Source organism: Salvelinus alpinus, chromosome 35 (assembly GCF_045679555.1).
Source record: "Salvelinus alpinus chromosome 35, SLU_Salpinus.1, whole genome shotgun sequence".
NCBI lineage: Eukaryota > Metazoa > Chordata > Actinopteri > Salmoniformes > Salmonidae > Salvelinus > Salvelinus alpinus.
Window position 1 is genome coordinate 2,377,546 of NC_092120.1, and position 26,146 is coordinate 2,403,691.

General features: G+C 44.8%; 1 protein-coding gene across 2 annotated transcripts in view; it reads right to left on the reverse strand.

Moving 5' to 3' along the window:
- LOC139563948 (amyloid beta precursor like protein 1-like) overlaps positions 1 to 26,146 on the reverse strand; it is a 55,045-nt gene that overhangs the window by 10,867 nt on the left and 18,032 nt on the right. For both annotated transcript variants that reach the window (XM_071383022.1, XM_071383023.1), the window contains exons 2-9: positions 7,268 to 7,447; positions 4,877 to 5,006; positions 3,316 to 3,428; positions 2,492 to 2,682; positions 2,057 to 2,406; positions 1,127 to 1,254; positions 398 to 472; positions 143 to 301 (exon numbers count right to left, since the gene is read on the reverse strand). In XM_071383022.1, the coding sequence (XP_071239123.1) occupies positions 143 to 301; positions 398 to 472; positions 1,127 to 1,254; positions 2,057 to 2,406; positions 2,492 to 2,682; positions 3,316 to 3,428; positions 4,877 to 5,006; positions 7,268 to 7,447 (1,326 nt within the window). The remainder of the gene's footprint in view (positions 1 to 142; positions 302 to 397; positions 473 to 1,126; positions 1,255 to 2,056; positions 2,407 to 2,491; positions 2,683 to 3,315; positions 3,429 to 4,876; positions 5,007 to 7,267; positions 7,448 to 26,146) is intronic.

Here is a 26,146-nt window from a genome sequence, read left to right on the forward strand (position 1 = left end):
TGTCTGGATGTCCTTTGGGTGGTGGACCATTCTTGATACACACAGGAAATTGTTGAGCGTGAAAAACCCATGCAGTTCTGTACAGTCATGTACTCTGCCTAAGAAAATGTAGATATCCCTGCTGCCCCTGCTGTCTGCGGACCTGTGGGGGCTCTGCCTGCACGGTGGTCAGGTAGCTCTCCAAGGCCAGTCTGCGGTTGTTGTTGAGGGTGGCCACCACGCGGGCCAGGTGGGTCTCCACCAGCCTCTGTCTCTCCCCTGCCACCTGCTCCTCCAGAGTCTGCAACACAGACTGGAAATGCTGGGGGGAGAGGAGAGGGGTATCATTGTTGCGTTAATAGGTATAGGAGTGTCCGTGTCCCATCTTTAATCCCCTCTTCCTATTCCATCTTCTTACCTCATTAAGGGCTTGGCGGTCAGACTTGGGCAGGTTCTTGGATTGGTTGTCAGCCTCAGCCCATTCTTTCATGATCTGAAAAGGCAAAATGCGTTAATGTCACACACACACACACACACACACACACACACACACACACACACACACACACACACACACACACACACACACACACACACACACACACACACACACACACACACACACACACACACACACACACACACACACACACACACACACACACACACACACAGAGAGAGAGAGAGAGAGAGAGATTTCCGCAGACAGGAATCCACTGAGGCCCATTCTGATGTTTAAAATGCTCCATATCCACCTCAATCTACAGCTACTAAGAAAGTCTGTCTGTTTATGGGTATCCACTTGGCTTGGTTCACTTGAACAGTTGAACAGTCAATTGCATACTCCTCGCGTCCTCACCTTCTCAAAACCCATTGGATGACAAAGCCAGCATCCCCCCCCCCCGCGACCTTCTCCTCCAATGGGTTTTGAGAAGGAGTTGAGGAGAGAGGACACAGAGTATTCAATTGTGATTCTCCCAATATATTAATATTGCATTAAGACCTCACTTCAGGTCCCAGAGCAATTTGCCCCCAACTGTCAACAGTGGGTTCTGTAGGAGATCACAGATATGGAAACAGCACAGCAGGCCTGGCCTCATCTTATTGGTTCATTGCCTGTCCAAACCCGCCTCCCTGCCCACCTTACCTCATTGATACGTTTCATTCGCCGCTCCTCCAGGTCCATCTTGGCACGCAGGAAGTTGGCGTGTTCACTGTCGTCCCCTGGCATCTCGAAGTAAACATCCACACCATCTGTGGAGCGAGGGGTGGGTACTGCAGAGGAGAAGGAGGAGAGGGGGATAAGGAGAGGAGGGGAACGAGACGAGGGAGAATAAAGGATGGAAAACAAAGGAGAAGAGAGAGAGAGAGATGGAGGTATAGGCAGTGCAGCAGAATGAAAGACGGTGAAGATGAGGGAGACAGAAAGATATCCCAATCATTGCCATTACCCAGGGAGAGAGAGAGAGCCAGACAGCCATTGATCCAGATAGTAGGGTGACCAGTCAGCATTATTGATTTGGAGACGTGTAGTGCTGTAAATACATCAGCCAGCCACTGCTATCTCCTATATCCAGCCAGACAGATAGGCATGGTGAGTGTGTGTGTGCATGCATGTGTGTGTGTGCCCTTGCATGCATGCGTAATCATCCTTAGTCTATTACAGAGATAGCATCTCCAATACTTTCTCTCTCTCACGCTAACTGGGCACTACAGTTCATTCCCCAGTAAGTAAGAGTAAGTGGGAGAGTGATGTGAGCATTTACCCAGTCTTTTTACTGCCCTGTTAACCACTCTAAGGGTAGCAACTACAGTCCATTCCCTTACTGAGACTGGCCTTTAGAGAGAAAGGTCCAGACGAGACACAAAACCTAGACACAACTTAATACCCCACTTCTGTAGGTAAGAATATAGACAATATGGATAAAATTCCATCTAGGGCAAAGTGGTATTCCTATAAAGCTTATGCCCATGAAATCCTCTCAGATCTAGTTGAGAGGTGGTAAGTAGGGGCTAAGGATGGTTTCTGGACAGGGCGAAGATGTAACTGTGAAATAGAAGGTAGATGGTTACTCACGGCTGTCTCCCCTGGTCTGGGGTGGGGATGTGGAGGGGTTGCGACCAGCCTGACCCTGGCCTTTCTCATAGTAGAAGGAGTCTGTGTAGTCAGAAGCCTGGTAGGGGCCAGAGTCAATGGAGTACTCATACTCCTCTGGGTCTTTCACTGCTGCTGCTTCTGCAACCTCCTGCTGCTGCTCCTCCTCTTCCTCCTCCTCCTCCTCATCATCATCCTCTACTGCCTCCTCCTCATCCTCTTCCACCACCTGCTCATTCTCTTCCACCATCTCATCGTCTTCCTCCTCCATGTCTGCCTCATCCACATCGGTGTCAGGAGAGGGGCTTGTGGTGGGTGTTGTCACTTTGACTCTGGGAATGGGGTACAAGGTCAAACATTATGATCATCATCATCACCCCCATCATCACCACAGACAGCAGGGGTAATGGGACTCACCCTGTGTTTACTTTGACCTGAGGGGTGAGGGCCTGGGGTCCTGCTGGGAGAACGTCCCCTCCCTCGGTCTCCCCCCTGCCACTGGACCCGCCCCTCCCTGGGCAGCACACATACTCCACCCCACGGAAACGTTCGCCACACGGCAACAGCATCCCATAACTATGCAGCTCCAGACCGTCTGCTGTGCAAGCCTGAAACAGAAAGGATGAGAGAAATATGTTAAACTGGATCAAGATTGGAAAAGACCAAGGTGAACTAGAGCGATCAGGGGTGTATAGAAAAAGAGAGGAAATGTGAGTGTGATCAAAGGGAACAAACTAGCAGGACGAATGGAACACGACAGGGGGTAACCTCTTCCTCAGCATGATGAAGGTGAAATATAAAAACTACAACTTACATCACCTCCCTGGCCTCCAATAAACGTCCTCACCTTCCTGGCCTCCAATAAACTGCCTCACCTCCCTGGAATATAATAACCTACCACACCTCCCTGGCCTATAATAAACTACTCTAGCTGCTCTCTCTGCTGATGCAGTATGATACTGTATGTTACACTACACCCAGCTGGGTACAGTTAGCTTCCAGCCCCAGTCTTTTACTGCAGTGCAGTCTACACTGCAGTTTAGTTATTGACTCAATTAGTCCAAGTCAAAGTTTAATGTCTCATAGAAGTCTATGCTAACTCTCTATAAAGAGTCCTAGTGGCGTTAAAACCCAATTAAAACTTAAGAAATGAATTGAAAAATGAACATGTAATATCATTTAGGCATAATTTCATTAACTCTAATATAATCTTAGTTAATATAATGTCGCTCCGCCCGCACCTCCTTGGCTATGTTGTGCCAGTAGACGTAGCTCTCACAGGCATCCATCTGCTCCTGGTGCAGGAAACGGCATCGGTCTGGAACCAACAGGGCTTCACTCACATACTCACCCACTGCAGAGCGAGAGAGAGAGGAGGGAAATGGAATGAGGGGGAGAATATTTTATATTTTAATACTTGCCTTGGTTGTAAAAATTTTTAATTGATAAACATCCATAAATCAGAGAGAGAGAGGAGAGGAGAGAGGAGAGAGAGAGACTTGAACTAGAAAGGTTCAGTATAATAAGATAATGCCAACTCATTACAGTGCCTCTGCACTGTCTGGGCTGAGGACGAGGTAGGGAGTGGAGATTGATCCAAAACACAATGGTGTGCTGCTGCCTGCAGTTCTACTTTCAATAGCTGCAGGCAGCCAGTCAGTCAGTCAAGGACAGAAAAATGTGAAGTATGCTTCATTTCAGATTTTAATTTAAGTAATTTGATTCCATCGGTCACAATAGTGAAAATAATAACTTTTGTACTTTATAGGCTCTAGAGAAGTTAAAGTTGTATTTATTAACAAATAAGCCATATCTTATGCATTATTAAGGTGTCGAGTATGATTAAAAATAAAATACAATTTTATTGGGGGCGGCAGGTAGCCTAGTGGTTAGAGCATTGGACTAGTAACCGAAAGGTTGCAAGATCGAATCCCCGAACTCTGTTGTTGTATGTGTCGAACTGCTTTGCTTAATCTTGGCCAGGTCGCAGTTGCAAATGAGAACTTGTTCTCAACTAGCCTGCCTGGTTAAATAAAGGTTAAATAAGAAAATAAAAATGGGTGTATCATTCAGGGCTAGGATATGGGTGTATCATTCAGGGCTAGGATATGGGTGTATCATTCAGGGCTAGGATATGGATGTATCAGTACTTGATTGTATCAATATTAGGGTATTGGCATGTGGGTGTTAGGGCATGGGGAGAGAGGGATGGGATGTTTGGGTAATTGGGTTGAGGTGTGTGGGTAAATGAGCTGTGGTATATACAGTAGATATGGGGGCAAATATCTGTTCATTTTATTATAGGCAGAGCACGGTATGTTCCCATCAGTCACAATTCTTTTTACATACTTTTCAATTTGGATTACGTGTTAGGGTTACTAATGGTGTAAGATGTGCATAGTGGCATGTTTGGAAAAATGTGGGGTTAAAATTCAACACAGACTGAAATACCTTTCCACCATTTTAATGGAGTGAAGCCCTTTGGTGCACCTGACAAAGCTTTGACAATGGAATCCATTCAAATGAACTATTAGACGTACTATGTCCGTTTCTATTATTACTTCCCCGAGGCTGAATTTGAACACTACTTAAACATATCATGGAAATTACATGCTTTGTATTAAACATAATGATGACATGTTACTTATTAATATAATAACGGTATCCGTCCGATATGGGGTGGGTGATCAAAGGGAAGTTGTGCAATGTTTTGAGTGATGTTTGTGTAGGGATATGCTGAAGATTAGAAGGATGATGATGATGATGCTGAGGGTGCAGACATTGCAGACATGTGGTTCTTACCCTGGCAGCGGTAGGGCATGACGATGAAGGGGCGTGTCTGGCAGTGGCCCCAGCCCTTCTTACACCAGGCTGGGATGGTGACGGGGCTGGAGGACTCCTCCACATGGGAGATCTGTAGGGCTGGGTACATCTGGTTGGACAGATGGACAGGCAGACAGACGGTGGGAGAGACAGACAGAAAGACAGAGGGAGGGACAGATGGATGGACGATATGGACAGACAGGACAACAGAGAGGAGAGAGACAACAGGGTCAGACAAATGGAGAGGGGAAAAGGGGAGAGGAGACGTACAGTACAGACAGAGGGAGAGAGGAGGAGAGGGCAAGAGGGAGTAGGAGAGGGAGAGAGGAGGAGAGAGGATAGCACAATCAATAGGGAGAAGGTAAAAAAGGAGAGACTCATGCAACGGTCTGAAACACTTTGGCCCTAAGGGTCTATTTTCTGACTATGCACGTCGTACACTGATATTCTCCTTAAGTTGTAAGGAAAATTCCAGTCTGAAAACAAGTTGACCTATACAATCCCACTTCCAATTGTTTCAATAATCCCAATTTCACATCTGACTACTTTCAATTAAAATGTAGGGCAATGGCATAAGCACAGCCCTATAATGAGGTTTAATGGATTGAGAAATGTATTTGTCTGAGAGCCGGGTCCACAGACGTTGAGGAAAAAAGGAACACTTTTGTGGAAAAGCAATCACAGAAGAATAATGAGCTGGGTAATCATATTACAGCCATTTCAACTGTGTGACTGCTGTTTTCTTTACCTGCTGTGCTTCATTTAGCCACCAGGTGGTGCATGATGTCCTTTTATATAAACAGGCTCCTTGCTCTTGTTGGGGAGGGGGCGCAGCGAGTCTCAAATCAAACCAAGGCTGTGGCTAGGCCTGTCATGCCATTGATATGCCTTAAGTTTGGCATGCAGGAGACTTTCAGGAATTAGGGGGATAAACGTGGCAGGAGGAAGATCGATGAATGGTAGTATTAATATTCAGGAAATATCAATAAATATTTTCTCCTGACCACCATCACTATATATATACGGAAATATATAGATTTGATAGGACAAGACAAACCAAGTGAGACAGATTGGGAGATTAGGTTGGTTACTCCTGCTCCTATTCATAATGTTGTGTCAGGTATCTATACCAGTCTGTCCACCCATTTACAGTGCATTCAGAAAGTATTCACACCCCTTGACTTTTTCCACATGTTGTTGTTACAGCCTGAATTTAAAATGGATAAAATGGATAAAATGTAGATTTATTTGTCACTGGCCTACACACAATACCCCATAATGTCAAAGTGGAATGATGTTTTTAAATGTTTACAAATCAATTTAAAATTAGAAGCTGAAATGTCTCAAGTCAATAAATATTCAAACCCTTTGTTATGACAAGCCTAAATGAGTTCAGGAGTAAACATGTGTTTAACAAGTCACATAATAAGTTGCATGGACTCACTCCATGTGCAATAGTGTTAAACATGATTTTTTAATGACTACCTCATCTCTGTACCCCACACACACAAATATCTGTAACATCCTTCAGTCAAGCACTGAATTTCACACACAGATTCAACCACAAAGACCAGAGATGTTTTCCAATGCCTCGCAAATAAGGGCACCAATTGGTAGATGGGTAAAAAAATATATATCCCTTTGAGCATGGTAAAGTTATTAATTACACTTTGGATGGTGTATCAATACACCCAGTCACTACAAAGATACAGGTGTCCTTGCTAACTTAGTTGCCGGAGAGGAGAGAAACCGCTCAGGAATTTCACCATGAGGCCAATGGTGGCTTTAAAAGAGTTAGAGTTTAATGGCTATGGTAGGATAAAACTGCTCAACAACATTGTAGTTACCGTATGCCACAATACTAACCTAATTGACAGACTGAAAAGAAAGAAGTCTGTACAGAAGAAAAATATTCCAAAACATGCATTCTGTTTGCAACAAGGCACTAAAGTAAAACTGCTAAAAATGTGGCAAAGCAATTACATTTTTGTTCTGAATATGTTTGGGGCAAATCCAACACAACACATTACTGAGTACCACTCTCCATATGTTCAAGCATAGTTGTGACTGCATCATGTTATGGGTATGCTTGTAATCGTTTGCAAAAACATGTTTTTACTTTGTCATTATTGTGTGTAGAATTGATTTTTTACTCCATATTGAATTCAGTCTGTAACAATAAGTCAAGGGTTATGAATACTTTCTGAAGGCCCTGAATCTACCACTATCTTTATATCCATAAACCTATCTAAAGTATCTGCTCTCTAGTATGCTATTGCAGCAGCATTGGAGATGAGCTGAGCATTACAGTGCAGTAACAGTGCAGTATGAGGTCGATCTCATAACCATAGCAGTGTTGTTGGCTCCTACCTCTTGGCAGTAGGACAGGATCTGGTTGGGCTCTGTGAAGCAGCCCTGACGGCCCTGAGGGTCAGGCTCCCATTGGCCAGTCTCAGGGTTCATGTGCAGCAGCTGACGCCCACAGAACATGGCAATCTGCGGCTCGGCCACCAGGGGCCCCGGTCCATTCACCTCAGCCATGGCCAAAGCCTAGAGAGAGGGAGGTAGACAGGGAGAGGGAGAGGGAGAGGAGAGGAGACGGGGTGAGATGTGGTAGAAAGAGAAGAGAGAAGTTGAGAAATAGAAAGAGTAATAGATGGAAGGAGAGGGAGTAAGGTAGAAAGGTGGAGGGAGAAAAATACTTTGTTAATGTTGTCCTGAGAGAGAGTGAAATATTTACTGTTAATTTGTATTGTTTATTATCTACTTCACATGCTTTGGCAATGTTAACATATGCTTCCCATGCCAATAAAGCCCTTGAATTGAATTGTGTGAGAGAGAGAGAAGAGTTGTCAATACAAACAAAGTGGTTGGATAATATCGAGTTTGAGAATGAAGGACAGGACCTTAGATTAGTCTAAATGTACCAGCTGATACAGTCTCTCTGATCTATCTCCCAACACAGACAATGGCTTAGCTGCAGAGAGAGAGAGAGAGTGTGTGTGTCTGTGTGTATACATCGTTGCATCCATTCTGCGTGTGTGTGCATGCATATATATATATATACACAGTTGAAGTCGGAAGTTTACATACACCTTATTTAAACTCAGTTTTTCACAATTCCTGACATTTAATCCTAGTAAAATTCTCTGTCTTAGGTCAGTTAGGATCACCACTTTATTTTAAGAATGTCAAATGTCAGAATAATAGTAGAGAAAATTCTTTATTTCAGCTTTTATTTTTTTCATCACATTCCCAGTGGGTCAGAAGTTCACATACACTCAATTAGTATTCAGTAGCATTGCCTTTAAATTCTTTAACTTGGGTCAAACGTTTTGGGTAGCCTTCCACAAGCTTCCCACAATAAGTTGGGTGAATTTTGGCCCATTCCGCCTGACAGAGCTGGTGTAACTGAGTCAGGTTTGTAAGGCCTCCTTGCTCGAACACGCTTTTTCAGTTCTGCCCACACATTTTCTATGGGATTGAGGTCAAGGCTTTGTGATGGCCACTCCAATACCTTGACATTGTTGTCCTTAATCCATTTTGCCACAACTTTGGAAGTATGCTTGGGGTCATTGTCCATTGTGAGACACATCTGCGACCAAGCTTTAACTTCCTGACTGATGTCTTGAGATGTTGCTTCAATATATCCACATACTTTTCCTTCCTCATGATGCAATCTATTTTGTGAAGTGCACCAGTCCCTCCTGCAGCAAAGCACCCCCACAACATGATGCTGCCACCCCCGTGCTTCACGGTTGGGATGGTGTTCTTCGGCTTGCAAGCCTCACCCTTTTTTCCTGCAAAAATAACAATGGTCATTATGGCCAAACAGTTCTATTTTTGTTTCATCAGACCAGAGGATATTTCTCCAAAAAGTACGATCTTCGTCCCCATGTGCAGTTGCAAACCGCAGTCTGGCTTTTTTAATGCCGATTTTGGAGCAGTGGCTTCTTCCTTGCTGAGCGGCCTTTCAGGTTATGTCGATATAGGACTAATTTTACTGTGGATATAGATACTTTTGTACCTGTTTCCTCCAGCATCTTCACAAGGTCCTTTGCTGTTGTTCTGGGATTGATTTGCACTTTTCGCACCAAAGTACGTTCATCTCTAGGAGACAGAACACGTCTCCTTCCTGAGCGGTATGACGGCTGCGTGGTCCCATGGTGTGTATACTTGCGTACTATTGTTCGTACAGATGAACATGGTACCTTCTGGCATTTGGAAATTGCTCCTAAGGATGAACCAGACTTGACGAGGTCTACAATTTTTTTTCTGAGGTCTTGGCTGATTTCTTTTGATTTTCCCATGATGTCAAGCAAAGAGGCACTGAGTTTGAAGGTAGGCCTTGAAATACATCCACAGGTACACCTCCAATTGACTCAGGCTAATTGACATAATTTATCAGAAGCTTCTAAAGCCATGACATCATTTACTGGAATTTTCCAAGCTGTTTAAAAGGCAGAGTCAACTTAGTGTATGTAAACTTCTGACTCACTGGAATTGTGATACAGTGAAATAATCTGTCTGTAAACAATTTTTGGAAAAATGACTTGTGTCAAGCACAAAGTAGATGTCCTAACCGACTTGCCAAAACTATAGTTTGTTAACAAGAAATTTGTGGAGTGGTTGAAAAACAAGTTTTAAATGACTCCAACCTAACTCTATGTAAACTTCCCACTTCAACTGTATGTATGTATGTATGTATGTACAGTGGAGTGAACAAGTATTTGATAAACTGCCCGATTTTGCAGGTTTTCCTACTTACAAAGCATGTAGAGGTCTGTCATTTTTATCATAGGTACACTTCAACTGTGAGAGACGGAATCTAAAACAAAAATCCAGAAAATCACATTATATGATTTTTAAGTAATTAATTTGCATTTTATTGCATGACATAAGTATTTGATACATCAGAAAAGCAGAACTTAATATTTGGTACAGGAACCTTTGTTTGCAATTGCAGAGATCATACGTTTCCTGTAGTTCTTGACCAGGTTTGCACACACTGCAGCAGGGATTTTGGCCCACTCCTCCATACAGACCTTCAGGTTTCGGGGCTGTTGCTGGGCAATACGGACTTTCAGCTCCCTCCAAAGATTTTCTATTGGGTTCAGGTCTGGAGACTGGCTGGCCTCTCCAGGACCTTGAGATGCTTCTTACGTAGCCACTCCTTAGTTGCCCTGGCTGTGTGTTTTGGGTCGTTGTCATGCTGGAAGACCCAGCCACGACCCATCTTCAATGCTCTTACTGAGGGAAGGAGGTTGTTGGCCAAGATCTCGCGATACATGGCCCCATCCATCCTCCCCTCAATACGGTGCAGTCGTCCTGTCCCCTTTGCAGAAAAGCATCCCCAAAGAATGATGTTTCCACCTCCACGGTTGGGATTGTGTTCTTGGGGTTGTACTCATCCTTCTTCTTCCTCCAAACACGGCGAGTGGAGTTTAGACCAAAAAGCTCTATTTTTGTCTCATCAGACCACATGACCTTCTCCCATTCCGCCTCTGGATCATCCAGATGGTCATTGGCATTCTTCAGACGGGCCTGGACATGCGCTGGCTTGAGCAGGGGGACCTTGCGTGCGCTGCAGGATTTTAATCCATGACGGCGTAGTGTGTTACTAATGGTTTTCTTTGAGACTGTGGTCCCAGCTCTCTTCAGGTCATTGACCAGGTCCTGCCGTGTAGTTCTGGGCTGATCCCTCACCTTCCTCATGATCATTGATGCCCCACGAGGTGAGATCTTGCATGGAGCTCCAGACCGAGGGTGATTGACCGTCATCTTGAACTTCTTCCATTTTCTAATAATTGCGCCAACAGTTGTTGCCTTCTCACCAAGCTGCTTGCCTATTGTCCTGTAGCCCATCCCAGCCTTGTGCAGGTCTACAATTTTAGCCCTGATGTCCTTACACAGCTCTCTGGTCTTGGCCATTGTGGAGAGGTTGGAGTCTGTTTGATTGAGTGTGTGGACAGGTGTCTTTGAGTTCAAACAGGTGCAGTTAATACAGGTAATGAGTGGAGAACAGGAGGGCTTCTTAAAGAAAAACTAATAGGTCTGTGAGAACCGGAATTCTTACTGGTTGGTAGGTGATCAAATACTTGTCATGCAATAAAATGCAAATGAATTACTTAAAAATCATACAATGTGATTTTCTGGATTTTTGTTTTAGATTCCGCCTCTCACAGTTGAAGTGTACCTATGATAAAAATGACAGACCTCTACATGCTTTGTAAGTAGGAAAACCTGCAAAATCGGCAGTGTATCAAATACTTGTTCTCCCCACTGTATGTATGTATGTATGTATGTATGTATGTATGTATGTATGTATGTATGTATGTATGTATGTATGTATGTATGTATGTATGTATGTATGTATGTATGTGAGAGGAGAGAGAGAGAAATGGACTTTCACGCTAATGCATATACCATTTCGTCTCACACACTGTAGCTACAGCGATAGAGAGTATTGGCAGAGACAAAGATCAAAAAAGATTTATACCAGATCATGCGTTGAGTGACACCCAAAGCCGATGAAAAGTCTGACTTATCGACTGAAACTACGCCCTGGTTTTGTTAGCAATGTTAAGAGTTGAGAATATAAAGATAGGGTGGATAAATAGGAAATGTACAACAACTATATACTGTAAAGCCTGCTCCCATCTGCCCCTCTTATCCTCTTTCTACCACCCCTCTATTCTCTCAATCTCTGCCCTACTGTTTCTCTCCCTCTCTTTCTGCCTCTTCCTCCCCCCACCCTTCCCCCTCCTTCCTACCCACCCTCTCTCAACAGCCTGCTAGGATGTTGTTATTGATCATGGGATCCGTTCCCTCTGCCTGCTGCCTGGGGGTCGGGCCCAGGGGAGGCACCGTGGAGCAACAAACACCAGCCGGCCCCAGCCCCGCTGCTCCCAGTCAGGTGTTAATACAAGCTCATTGACCGCCGGGCCACTTCAAGTACATTAACACACAGGAGAGGGAGGGAGGAGGGGTGAGAGTAGGAGAGGAAAGGAGGAGAGTAGAGGAGGGAGGGGAGACAATGATGTACACACTGCAGGAGATAATCTCCGCAGATGTAGAGACCAAACATGCTCGTTTTGTAACACAAGCTGAGTATTATGACGTCAATGCCTCACTAGGATTATTTTAGAAAGGGACATAGAGGGATGGAGTTATCAGGTGTTGTGTTCACACGTACAGTATATATAGCACAGAGATATGACTCCTCTGTGGTGCAGAAAAAGTAGGGGAATATTTCAAAGACATGCTTGAACATCTACCTAACAAATCATTTAGCTTAGTCTTGCCATTCTTCTGGCTTAACTGCTAAGAGTCACTTATGAAAACTGATATGACAGAAAGTTCAAACAATATCCCTATCCACACTGAAACTGGCAAATGGCAACCCAGAACCCATTCAACCCGTCTTATGACTGGCCCACCTGCTTTAATCTCCATAGACAGACAGATGGACTGACAGGCAAGAAGAGCAACACTCAGCCTATTAGCATCAAGATGCCCAGGGGTAAAGGGGGAGAGGAGAAGAGAGAGAGAGAGGAAAGCAGGACGAGTGAAATCTGATCAAAGGGAAGCTCTGCCTCAGCCGACTGCTGCTAAAGTGTTTGAAGTTCTAATTAAAATTTATATCGGAAATAAATATATACAAAACCCATGAATAAATATACAATAAATATAATAAGGACCGTAGGAGTCTGAGCATTAGAGCCCCACTAGATATGAATGGAAACTATGATAATGAGTTCATTGGATTGTAATTAAAGCTGTATGGATGTGGCTGAGGGAGGCCTCGAGGAATGGGGTTTGGAGCTCCAGAATGGTGCAGAGACACCCAATTTATTTGGAGTTCAGCAATAATTAACAAAGCACAGAGCTAAGGTTAAAGTCTCCATGAGTGACTACTGGTACTGTATGGGACTTTATTAATTCAAGTCTCTATGACTACTGGTACTGTACATGGCTTTAATAATTAAAGTCTTTATGACTACTGGTACCGTAGTGACTTTAATCATTAAAGTAGTTATGACTACTGGTACTGTACATGGCTTTAATAATTAAAGTCTCTATGACTACTGGTACTGTAGTGACTTTATTCATTCAAGTCGTTATGACTACTGGTACTGTAGTGACTTTAATAATTAAAGTCTCTATGACTACTGGTACTGTAGTGACTTTATTCATTCAAGTCGTTATGACTACTGGTACTAGAGTGGAGACTAGAGTGGTGCTAACGGATGTTGATTTCTGCTGAACTGGCAGCTTTCAGCACGTTATTGATGTGTGTTAAGGAAAGGGTGTGTGTGAGAATAAAAGCGCCTGCTTAAGCTACACACAGCCCACAGTGACAAGCCACTGGGCCTGCTGAGGTAGTGGTTAAATAGATATGTCTCGTACTCAGGGAAGGTCAACGCCACAAAAAAATATTCTGGATATTTGAGAAGACGACCTGACAGCTCTGCTGTGCTCCAGCCTTCATCCTGCACTCTCCACTCCTGCACTCTCCACTCCTGCACTCTCCACTCCTGCACTCTCCACTCCTGCACTCTCCACTCCTGCACTCTCCACTCCTGCACTCTCCACTCCTGCACTCTCCACTCCTGCACTCTCCACTCCTGCACTCTCCACTCCTGCACTCTCCACTCCTGCAGAAAATCAATGATGTACGTCTGCAACTGGATCGCCACGCTCTCTCCGATCAATATGAGCCCATTTGGAGCCAGAGGGCCTGACCTCCAGCGTGGAGAGGATGCTCCGCAGCACCTCAGCCAATCCCAGCTCTCCCTGATTCACCACCAGATTAGATGGGCCTGCCGTGAAAACAAATCCTAATCACAAACACTGCCTGCATTCCCTCAATGAGCCCTGGATTTGTTTATACATTGTTCCATCTCCTCCTAATCCTCTCCTCCTCTCGCTCTCTCCTCTTCAAAGTACCCATGTCCTGCTAGCAGTTATGGACATGCTGTCTTTGACCCACTTTGGGAATAATCACTCTGCATTTCACCATCTCACCACCATGACAACCAACACACAAGGACAGACATCACACCCTCCCACTCCTCCGTGGTGTGACTGCCACCCTACCACACCCTCCCACTCCTCCGTGGTGTGACTGCCACCCTACCACACCCTCCCACTCCTCCGTGGTGTGACTGCCACCCTACCACACCCTCCCACTCCTCCGTGGTGTGACTGCCACCCTACCACACCCTCCCACTCCTCCGTGGTGTGACTGCCACCCTACCACACCCTCCCACTCCTCCGTGGTGTGACTGCCACCCTCCCACTCCTCCGTGGTGTGACTGCCACCCTACCACGCAGTGTCTCAGTATGGCGCTGACTGGGAAAGTCACAGGTCTGATGGCACCACTGCAGGCTATGATAGTCCAAGTCAAGTCATGAAATGTTTCAATCAGAGCTTCAGTTCAGTAAATAAAAGCCCTGGCATATTTGCATTATAGTCATTTTCAAACTCACAATTCAAATTCTGAATTACATCAAGGCTGCCTAGCTTTATAACAAGGTACAGTATCTCTGTGTGTCATTCATAATTGCATGAAATCAATCTATTTCAATAGAGAGACCCAGGAGAGACGTAAACTCTCCCACCCAACACAGACTCATTAAAGAAGCCTTGTCTCTCAGTTGTCAGTGAATCAGACAGGCTGACTAACACTGTTGTTTACAGAAGGTATGGTACAGTTACATGCGTGTGAACAGGAACTAGCTGCCGTCACTCTGTCATTTACTTATGACAATTGTTTAGCACCCCTGTTCTACAGTCACCCGGGGCCTGTTCAATCTGGTGGGTTGCAGATAGAAATGTACTGCATAGACCTGGCATGACAGTTTATTACACATAATATAACGTTATATCTATTCTATACAATACACCTCTATCTGGAACATTTTGAACATCAACATCCTAACCGTTTAGAACCCATCTCCTGACAGGGACCTATCTGGCTGTGATTGGTTGGTCAGACAAGACAGCATGCCCTCTACTAATTGGTCTAAATTACTTTTAGGAGGAAGTACCAACAGCCTGAATGAAAGGTGCTGGTGTGGTCTTGGCGCTTGCCTTGGCACACTAGGGGAATCTGCAAGCCAGTCACTACTCTTGTTTAAATGGTCAAATCAAACAAACAGTCAAGCGTAGCCCCCACCTAAACAAGGCAGTCAACTGAGAAGACGCTCTTGCTAAAGGGTAGCAGGAATAGAGCGCAAGATCAAACATTTCTAGGTGTAATTTATTTTTCAATATATTCATTGGACTTAATATTTGTCCTAATGGAATTGGTCTCACACAAAAAGTATGTTTTGTCAGTTTTTGACTCCTCTTAACTATCTGCTCAGTAGAAAACCCTGACTGGGTTCCTCTGCCTGCCAGAACGGGGGCTTTTCATTCTATTTCTTAGTCAATTAGGCTTAAGACCACTAAGACCTCTCTGCTGTGACCACAGTGGCGTGAGCCTCTCAGACAGTCACCCCGGCCGGCCGGCTGGCTGACTGGTCTGGTCGGCTGGCTGAGACGTCCTGATCCACACTGCTTCACAATAACACTTCCCAATCTGTTAACAATTACCCAGCTCCTCCACGGAGAGAGAGATGAGAGGTGGAGGCTGGAGAGCTGCTCTGTTCTGTACTTTCCCCCCTGGGCCAACCTTAATTGGACAGTAAAGGCCTGGATGTCTCCCAGAGATGTACAGTGTGAGCTGAGGTGTGTCTGTGTGTGAGAGAGAGAGAGGAGGGGTGTGTGTGGTGCCCCATCCCCACCCTTCTCCCTCCACCTTCAAGGCCCTCTCTCTCGCTCTCCCCCATGTCACACCTTCGTGCTGAGGGAGCTAAACACAGTGGACAGGAGAGGAGAGCTCCCTGACTCCACCACTGCACAGAGGAAAAGAGCCAGAGCCCACCTCATCATTAATAATTGCCCGTTGACACAAGCCCAGAGACATCGATTGCCTTTTTGCCTTTTCCTGGTTCCTTCCTGCTCTCTTGCTCCTTATTCTCCATTGATATTTCCCTCTCTTTTTCTCCATCATCCACTAGCTAGGGATGGATGGACTCTACTCTTTTCATGAACAGTACTCCCTAGTCCCTATGTTCCCTATTCTCCAAGGAAGAAAACATCACAAGGAGGTATTGAGTACTCTGACACAAAGAGCACAAAGGGCAGAGGGAAGAACAGCAGTCTGGGGATATGATGAGTGATAGCATGAAGAGAGAGAGACAGAGTCATCCTTATTTCTCAGATGCACCTCTGATAGGAGGTAGTTAAGCTGCAATGCAGATGCGATAAGCAGATGCATGCATGTGTGTAACTGAGTACAGGGGGACAAATAAAGAGACCAAACAAAATCCATAATCTTGCCCATAAATATCTTTGTCAGCTGGGTTTAGCTCGTGCCAGGCCAGGGCCGCCATCAAATGTACATATTCCTCTGGCATCACCACAGCCCACCCCCTTGTCTAATTAAATATGCAGCACCTGTTCCCTCTGCCTGCCTTTTGTTGCAGGATGACTTCATCCTCTGTAATGATGAAACCTCCCAGCCCTACATGGCAAGGCCAGGCAGCGGAGGGGGAGTAGCCACTCCATCATCTGTCAACCCCTTTAATCCATCAGATGGCCCTGCCATAAATGTTAGCTGAGCTGCACGTCTGACACCGACTCATCTGGCTCATCACTTCCTGTGTGTGGGGAGGAGGAGTCCAAGCCTAATGACGTGGTTTTCTTCCCTGTAGTGGTTAAGGTTAGGACTTGGGGAGGGTCAGCTGATCCTAGATCTGTAGCTAAGGGCTGTGTGTTGAGAGGATCATGTTAAGTCTATGTTCCGACTGGTGTACTGATGTTGATGGATGTTTAGTGGGGTCGGGTGCTGAACCGGAGACATGGGACCTCTGAGGGGTTAATCCCCTGGCAGTAGGGATCTGGGTTATTTCACCTGCTTATTTACAACCCTCCTCCCTGAGGGCTGGCTGGCCGGGTGCCACCGCAAGGGCGAGGCACACACAGACAAGCACATACACTGGGATAAACACTGTACACAATTGTACTCACACACACACAGATTCAAACACATTAATGCACATGAACAGATGCACAGAAATGCATGCACGCACGTACACACACGCTGATACGCACACTTACAAACACACACACACACAGCCAGAAGCCTTGCTGTGCCGGTCTCTGTGGTCCTCTGCAGCACAGATGGTCAGAGAGTGTGTGGCTCACCTCCCTCCCTTCCACCTTCCCTCTACTCTCTGTCCTCTCCCATCCTTCCTTCCCACCCACCCACCTTACCTCTGCTCTCTGTAACCTCCCTCTCAATCCCCCCTCCACTCTGTCCTATCCTTCCCTCCTAGACTATCCCGCTCACATTCCCTTTGATCTCGGTTCTCTCCCTCCAATCCCATCCTTCCTCCCACCTTACCTCTGCAACCTCCCTCTCAATCCCCCCTCCACTCTGTCCTATCCTATCCTTCCATCCTAGACTATCCCTCCCACATTCCATTTGATCTCTGTCCTGTCCCCTCCCCGTACTATCCTTCCCTCCTAGACTATCCCTCCCTCCCTCCCTCTCACCCCCCTCCACTCTCTGTACTATCCTTCCCTCCTAGACTATCCCTCCATCCCTCCCATATTCCGTTTGTTCTCTCTCTCCCTCACTCTCTGTCCTATCCTTCCCTCCTATCCCTCCCTCTCTCACACCTCCCGCTGACTTCTGATCTGGGCACTCTCCAGTCAGCTAGCGTGTCCCACCCCAACCCAGCCTCCCTACCCTCACCACCACACCTTCCCTCCCCGCACCACCACACCTTCCCTCCCCACCCTCCCTTCACTACACCTTCCCACCCTCCCTCCCATCCCCACCCCTCACCGCCTTCACACAAAGCCTCACACTCTGCTGTTGTTCCATCCCATCGCTGGGCTCAGACTATATGGTGAAATAGATTTGGGAGCATTCATCATCGTAATCACAGTGTTTAATTATTCATTGGCTTTGCCAGGGTCTCTTCCACATCTGCCAGGCAGGCTGGGCCCATGATAATGAGAGGAGCGTCAGACACACAGGGATGCAGAGTCTGGTCTGGTGGAGCGTGGAGCGTGGAGAGAGTTAAGGTGTGCGTACAAAAATGGTGGCCCTGAACAGAAATAGTGCACTATATTTATAAAATAAATATAAAATACATTTGACTATATATGGAATAGCGTGCCATCAACATCGACCCCCATCATCGCCCCCATACTAATTAAAACCCCACTACTAATTGTTGTGGTTTCCAGTTTGTGTTGGGTACCTATCAAACCAGCTTTGTGGCAGATTGGTAGACCCTTAACCTGCTAGTCTTAACCCCCAATGTATGCTACCTCTGTTGAGTGGCCTATCTGAAACGCAATTTGATATGCACAAAAGTAGACATCATACCAGGGATATGGTTAAGAGGTCACAGTTCAATAAAAGCTGTCAGATTCCAGGCTAAGAAGACAAAAGATTGCACTGCAAGAACGCACTTCAGATGCATTCAACTGGAACAATATTTACTATGATCTTCGTGGGCTATACTCAGCCTTGTCTCAGGGTAGTAGGTTCGTGGTCTGTTGATATCCTCCGGTGGTGTGGGGGCTGTGCTTTGACAAAGTGGGTGGGGTTATATCCTGCCTGGTTGGCCCTTTCTGTGGGTATTGTCGGACTGCGCCAGTGTCACCCGACCCCTCCAGTCTCAGTCTCCAGTCCTGTCTTATCTGGTGTCCTGTCTTCATGGATCTACCTGTGCCTGAATACCCAAGCCCGATCCGGGAGCGTCTGAATCCAGAATTCTAAATAATGTCACGGAAGTTAGGAGATATTTAAATCAATGGAAGATGGAATTACATTTATGAAATTAAAAGTTAAAGGAGAAGGATAGGCTACAACCAACAGGTAGGCTGCGACAAATAACCAATAGGTAGGCTGCTACTTAATATGCTGAAAGGAGATGTTGTTTGTAGGATGAGAAAATACATGCAGCCTCAATTAGCCTAGCTAGTTAATATTAGCTTAACTAGTTCTCCCGGTTTGATGCATTCAAGACAGACACTACGTAGTCATATTGATGATAAATAACCTAGCTATGTCAACTTTTAGTCTACTACAGTGGCTTGCGAAAGAATTCACCCCCCTTGGCATTTTTCATATTTTGTTGCCTTACAACCTGGAATTTAAATAGATTTTTGTGGGGTTTGTATCATTTGATTTACACAACATGCCTAGAACTTTAAAAATGCATAATATTTTTTATTGTGAAATAAACAAGACAGAAAAACAGAAAACTTGAGCATGCATAAATATTCACTCCCCCAAAGTCAATACTTTGTAGAGCCACCTTTTGCAGCAATTACAGCTGCAAGTCTCTTGGGGTATGTCTCTATAAGCTTGGCACATTTAGCCACTGGGATTTTTGCCCATTCTTCAAGGCAAAACTGCTCCAGCTCCTTCAAGTTGGATGGGTAATGTTGGTGTACAGCAAAGTTATACCACAGATTCTCAATTGGATTGAGGTCTGGGCTTTGACTAGGCCATTCCAAGACATTTAAATCTTTCCCCTTAAACCACTCAAGTGTTGCTTTAGCAGTATGCTTAGGGTCATTGTCCTGTTGGAAGGTGAACCTCCATCCCAGTATCAAATCTCTGGAAGACTGAAACAGGTTTCCCTCAAGAATTTCCCTGTATTTAGCACCATCCATCATTCCTTCAATTCTGACCAGTTTCCCAGTTCCTGCCGTTGAAAAACATCCCCACAGCATGATGATGCCACCACCACGGATGGTGTTCTCGGGGTGATGAGAGGTGTTGGGTTTGTGCCAGACATAGCGTTTTCCTTGATGGTCAAAAAACTCAATTTTAGTCTCATCTGACCAGAGTACCTTCTTCCATATGTTTGGGGAGTCTGCCATATGCCTTTTGGCGAACACCAAATGTGTTTGCTTATTTTTTTCCATTAAGCAATGCTTTTTTCTGCCCACTTCCGTAAAGCCCAGCTCTGTGGAGGGTACGGCTTAAAGTGGTCTTTTGGACAGATACTCCAATCTCCGCTGTGTAGCTTTGCAGCTCCTTCAGGGTTATCTTTGGTCTCTTTGCTACCTCTCTGATTAATGCCCTCCTTGCCTGGTCCGTGAGTTTTGGTGGGCGGCCCGCTCTTGGCTGGTTTGTTGTGGTGCATATTCTTTCCATTTTTTTAAATAATGGATTTAATGGTGCTCCCCTGATCTGTAGTACGTCACAACTTTGTCCCTGACCTGTTTGGAGAGCTCCTTGGTCTTCATGGTGCAGCTTACTTGTGGTGCTCCTTGCTTAGTGGTGTTGCAGACTCTGGGGCCTTTCAGAACAGGTGTATATATACACTGAGATCATGTGACAGATCATGTGACACTTATATGGCACCCAGGTGGACTTCAACTAATTATGTGAATTTTGAAAGTAATTGGTTGCACCAGATCTTATTTAGGGGCTTCATAGCAAAGGGGGTGAATACATATGCACGCACCACTTTTCTGTTTTGTATTTTTCTTCATTTTTTGAAACAAGTCATTTTTTTCATTTCACTTCACCAATTTGGACTATTTTGTCTATGTTCATTACATGAAATCCAAATAAAAATAAAATTTAAATTACAGGTTGTAATGCACCAAAATAGGAAAAAATGCCAAGGGGGATGAATACTTTTGCAAGGTGGGCATTAATCGGTTGCTAGCTGCTTGGTTGCTAGCTTGGTTGCTAGCTGTCTCTTCCTCCCTCCTCCCTGTGTCACTCGCTCACAGTACAGCCCCCTCCCACGCCTGCTAGAGCGGCATCTCTTTGCCTCTCGCGCTTTATCAGCTCCGGTTAACAAAGTAGCTTCAAAAAATTACTTTTCTGCTGCTTCCCTCATTCAGATCGGGTCTGGATCCGACCAGGTCTATACAGAATGGTTCTAGTTGTCGTCGGGTCCGTTCAGAACCAGTCTCTATATTAAACAAATAAATGTATACATATCGGGTCCGGTTGGGAAAGCCTAAGGTCTATTTTGGAATGGGTCGAAATCATAAGTATGCGCCCTCTTATTCGCCCATCTTTCTCTCCCCTCCGGAGAACCTGAGCCCAAGGACCATGCCTCAGGACTACCTGGCCTGATGACTCCTGGCTGTCACCAGTCCACCTGGTTGTGCTGCTGATCCAGTTTCTGCCTGCAGCTATGGAACCCTGACCTGTTCACCGGACATGCTACCTTGTCTCCGGAACTACTGTTTCGACCCTCCCTCTTCCTCTGCTATGAAAAGGCAACTGACATTTTCTCCTAAGGTGCGACCTGTTGCACCCTCTATAACTACTGTGATTATTATTTGACCCTGCTGGTCATCTATAAACTTTTGAATATCTTGACGAATGATCTGGCCTTAATGGCCATGTACTCTTATAATTTCCACTGGGCACAGCCAGAAGAGGACTGGCCACCCCTCAGAGCCTGGTTCCTCTAGGTTTCTTCCTAGGTTCCTTCCTTTCTAGCCACCATGCTTCTACATCTGCACTGCTTGCTGTTTGGGGTTTTAGGCTGGGTTTCTGTATAAGCACTGTGACATCTGGTGATATAAAAAGGACTTTATAAATACATTTGATTCATTAATTGATTAAAACTACAGGTGAAAAGTTTTAGAACACATACTCATTCAAGGGTTTTTCTTTATGTTTTACTATTTTCTACATTGAAGAATAATAGTGAAGACATCAAAATGAACAGGTGTGCCTTAAAAGTTAATTTGTGGAATTGCTGTCCGTCTTAATGAGTTTGAAGGATTATTTTATTTAACTAGTCAACAAATTCTTATTTACAATGATGGTCTACCGGGGAACAGGGGGGGGGGGGTATACAGAAGATGGTCTTTTACCAAATAGGGCTAAGTCCATATTATGGCAAGAACAGCTCAAATAAGCAAAGATAAATGACAGTCCATCATTACTTTAAGACATGGTCAGTCAATGCGGAAAATTTCAAGAACTTGGAAGTTTCTTCAAGTGCAGTTGCAAAAACCATCAAGTGCTATGATAAAACTGGCTCTCACGAGGACTGCCACAGGAAAGGAAAACCCATAGTTAGCTTTGCAGCAGAGGATATGTTCATTAGAGTTACCAGCCTCAGAAATTGCAGCCCAAACACATGCTTCACAGACTTCAAGTAACAGACACCAAATTGAAAATGTTTGGTTCCAACCGCCGTGTCTTTGTGAGATGCGGTGTGGGTGAACGGATGATCTCTGCATGTGTATTTCCAACCGTAAAGCATGGAAGAGGAGGTGTTATGGTGTGGGGGTGCTTTGCTGGTGACACTATCAGTGATTTATTTAGAATTCAAGGCACACTTCACCAGCATGGCTACCACAGCATTCTGCAGCGATACGCCATCCCATCTGGTTTGGGCTTAGTGGTGGGACCATCATTTGTTTTTCAAATGGACAATGACTCAAAACACACCTCCAGGCTGTGCAAGGGCTATTTGACCAAGAAGGAGAGTGATGGAGTGCTGCATCAGATGACCTGGCCTCCACAATCCCCCAACCAAATTGAGATGGTTTGGGATGAGTCGAACCGCAGAGTGAAGGAAAAGCAGCCAACAAGTGCGCAGCATATGTGCTCAGCATATGTGGGAACTCCTTCAAGATGGTTGGGAAAACATTCCAGGTGAAGCTTGTTGAGAGAATGCCAAGAGTGTGCAAAGCTGTCATCAAGGCAAAGGGTGGCTATTTGAAGAATCTCAAATATAAAATATATGTTGATTGGTAAAAAAAACAAAATTGGTTACTACATGATTCCATATGTGTTATTTCATAGTTTTGATGTCTTCACTATTATTCTACAATGAAGAAAATAGTACAAATAAAGAAAAACAGTTGAATGAGTAGGTGTTCTAAAACTAGTGTATATAGTGTATATAAAACAAAACAAAATTAACTGGACATCTAGTCAAACACATTCTCTCCCTGTAATGGAGGTTCTTGTCTTTCCTTGAACCCAGAAACTATTCGATACCTTACACAATCAAATAAAAAACATGGCTTTAGATTACCCTGGTAGAGGGTCTTATTTACGGTTATGCTGTGACATCATTGTCCCTCAGCGACCCTGACTTCATCCAACCAGATTACAGCAGTGCCCCGTCCAGCTGGGCCCACTGGGAACAGATGGTCTATAATCACCCCGGCACCCTACAGGTAACTTAGGGCCACAGCACCGGCCAGAAACCAGCCAAAACCCACAGAGCAACATTTAATTTAATTTCAGATGTGGCTTAAAATAAGGGGCGTGGGCTATCAGCTGCCACAAACATCAGAGAGTCCAGAGATGGAGAGATTGGTCAGTAGTTATATAAACCAGCTCATGATGGTGATCGTCATATTTTGGGGATTCTATTTCTATGGTGGCTATACCTCTTAGAAGTAAACCTATCATTTTTCTGAGTCATATTTGCGCTGGTCTCTACATATACAGAATCACAGATACTTAGTAGAAAAAACCTTACTAGCCTACAGCTCCATTCTCTGAGCGCCTGCTTATCATCCTGACCTATCAGGCTGTGGCTTGGAGAATAAGCAGCACAGTAAGTCGTGAGTTACAGTTGTCATCTCTCCTCTGCAAAGGTCACGAACTTCTCCTGAAGTCATGAGGCCGTGGTTGGCTGGCAGAGTTCTGTCTCCCACAGACCAGTCCAGGTCCAGGAGCATATCACCCAACAGACCTGTAGGCATCTCCTCCACAAAACTCCCACATTCACACAGATGGGTTCACAGCCGTGACTCATCACACACATACACAGTATTTGTATCAAGTGTAGGAGCACATTTTAATCATTCCATTCAATGTATCTGTCTTCTGTCCACATTCTGTCTCTCCACTCCTTTATCAGTGGTTTGTTTATGCATTCATACAATAAGGGTTTTATCTAGATGTTTTCTTCCATTAGAGGCAAGGCTTTAGTCATTTGAAATATGGACTTACACAGAAACAAGCACTAGTGCACCACTTTTGTTGTTATCCATTTGTTTACCTAATACTTTCTCTCCATTTACTAAACAATAGAACAGAGACTGAAGACACAGTACGAGTCATCCTATCAGTCAATGAAAACCTTACAATTCAATCAACACTAACTCCCATTGACACTAAAATGATTCATCTGCTCTGGAATGATTCTTATTGAGAGGCACTCATTCCCAGACTTGTTATATTGACGGTTCTATTGTAGTCAGGATTTCTCTTTAGAGAATGTAGTGATTGGTTAAAGATAGGCCACCCCACCTCATTTCTCTCTCCCCCTCTCTGACTCCCACGTCTTGACAGATGCGTTCTCTCTCTGAGTCATGCACCTTCGTCACACTAGAAGTGGGAACCTACGTGCGTACAGTAACTGTTCTGATCTTCAAACAACACAAGGAGGTCTGCCCAGAATGTCCTGCTGTGCCAATGTCTCCACTGACACTACGGAGGACCTTGGACTTTGAAAACTGAACTTGTCTAACTTTGCATTAGTAGGCTGTAAACTGTTCCTGTGCTTCAAAAGGAGACTTCCTAACATGCAAGTCCAGCAGTCAGTCAATACCCATCAGAAGCTCAACATCATGTCCACTGAAATCCAAATTAGATAACCTGGTCCATCGATACAAACCATGAAATACAATTTCCATGTAACATACTGGTCGTCCATGACAGTGAAAATCACACTGTTAATGTCATCATGTTAATGCCAAGTGTTGTGTAACTCTTCCAGATGTGATGAAGGCCTCCCAGCTAAAGTGTTACAGATGTAAGATCTTAAAGTTTAACACTCTTTTGTTGCTGAGAATTGTATAACATAAATCTGGTCAAATTAAGATCCTACATCTGTACCCTCAGGGGTTTAAGGAATCAAAGGCTTAGCTCTAGTTGGAGCTCCACTGCAGATCTCTCTGACTGCAACACCCAACTGTCAACTCAACTGTTACCCAATCAGAGATTGAGCACTAGAGACTTCACTCAGCAACTGGCTGATTGCCTCAGATAAAGACGGGCAGTATGCAAAGCAGCCTCAACATGCCTCAAAAGACAATATTATCCTCCGCAAAAGCTCATCTAAAAAGCTGGTGTGCAACAGAGATTATATGTTTACTCAATATGTCAATGGTTTAAATTGCTAGATTAAATTATGAAACCATTCTTATATGATACCATGTAAGATGCTTCCAGCTCTCCAGAGACATCAATTCAACATCTATTCCACGTTGGTTCAACCTCATTTCATTGAAATGACGTGGAAACAATGTTGATTAACAGTGGCTTGTCTTTCATTTTATTGCATGTGTGTTTTATGCCATGGCCAAGGTGACAAAATAATATCCCCACAGGGATGAATAAAGCATAGGCCTAATACAATCAAATCTAATGTTCTGTCCCTATTCAAATGAAACATAAAAAATATCAATCCATAGATAGTCACATAGTGAACCAATTCGGTGTGGGCTTCAGCTAAGCAGCCGAACCAGGCCTCTAGCTGGAAAGGACAGCAGTCAGGACAGGACAGCCAGGACAAGACAGGAGAAGACAGGACGGCAGCTGCATCTCCTTTCCTCCTCGATTTGAGCGTGGTGAATCAGCCGCCCTACGTTTAACTGGCTGACAGACAGCCGGTGCTTTGAACTGGGTATGTTACCAGTGTGAAATTGTTAATCCGCCTTTGGAACCGGCCACTTTTCATCCCAGGTTATTGGAGATTAGGGAATATGCGTGAGATTGGATTTGGGGGGGCGGGTGCATGAGTGGCAGAGCTATTGTAGACTACTGCACAGGGGCCAGATTTGAGGAGGTATTAAAACAATGTCATAATAGATTTAGAACATCCAGATAAACATTTGATCCACTCATTCATGTGTGTATCCTGTCAGGCAGCATCTCTGATCTATCAGCTTTCCTTTCCTGCTCTAGGCCTTGGTCCCTGCAGCTCTCCATCTCTGCTGACATCTTTATTGAAGTCTTTCCCCCCTGTCCCAGGAGTTGTCTTCTGTTCTGCTCTGTCTCTCTTATTCAAAAAGGCACTCGCACATCTGAGCAATCTTATTTGCAGGTGCATGGCAACAATTGAACAAGATGAAGGAAAAAGGAAACCGCACACTGCTCTTGATAGTATCACCGATATTTAATAAGCTTACGTGTCGGCCACACGGCCTTTGTCAGAGCTTTTGGG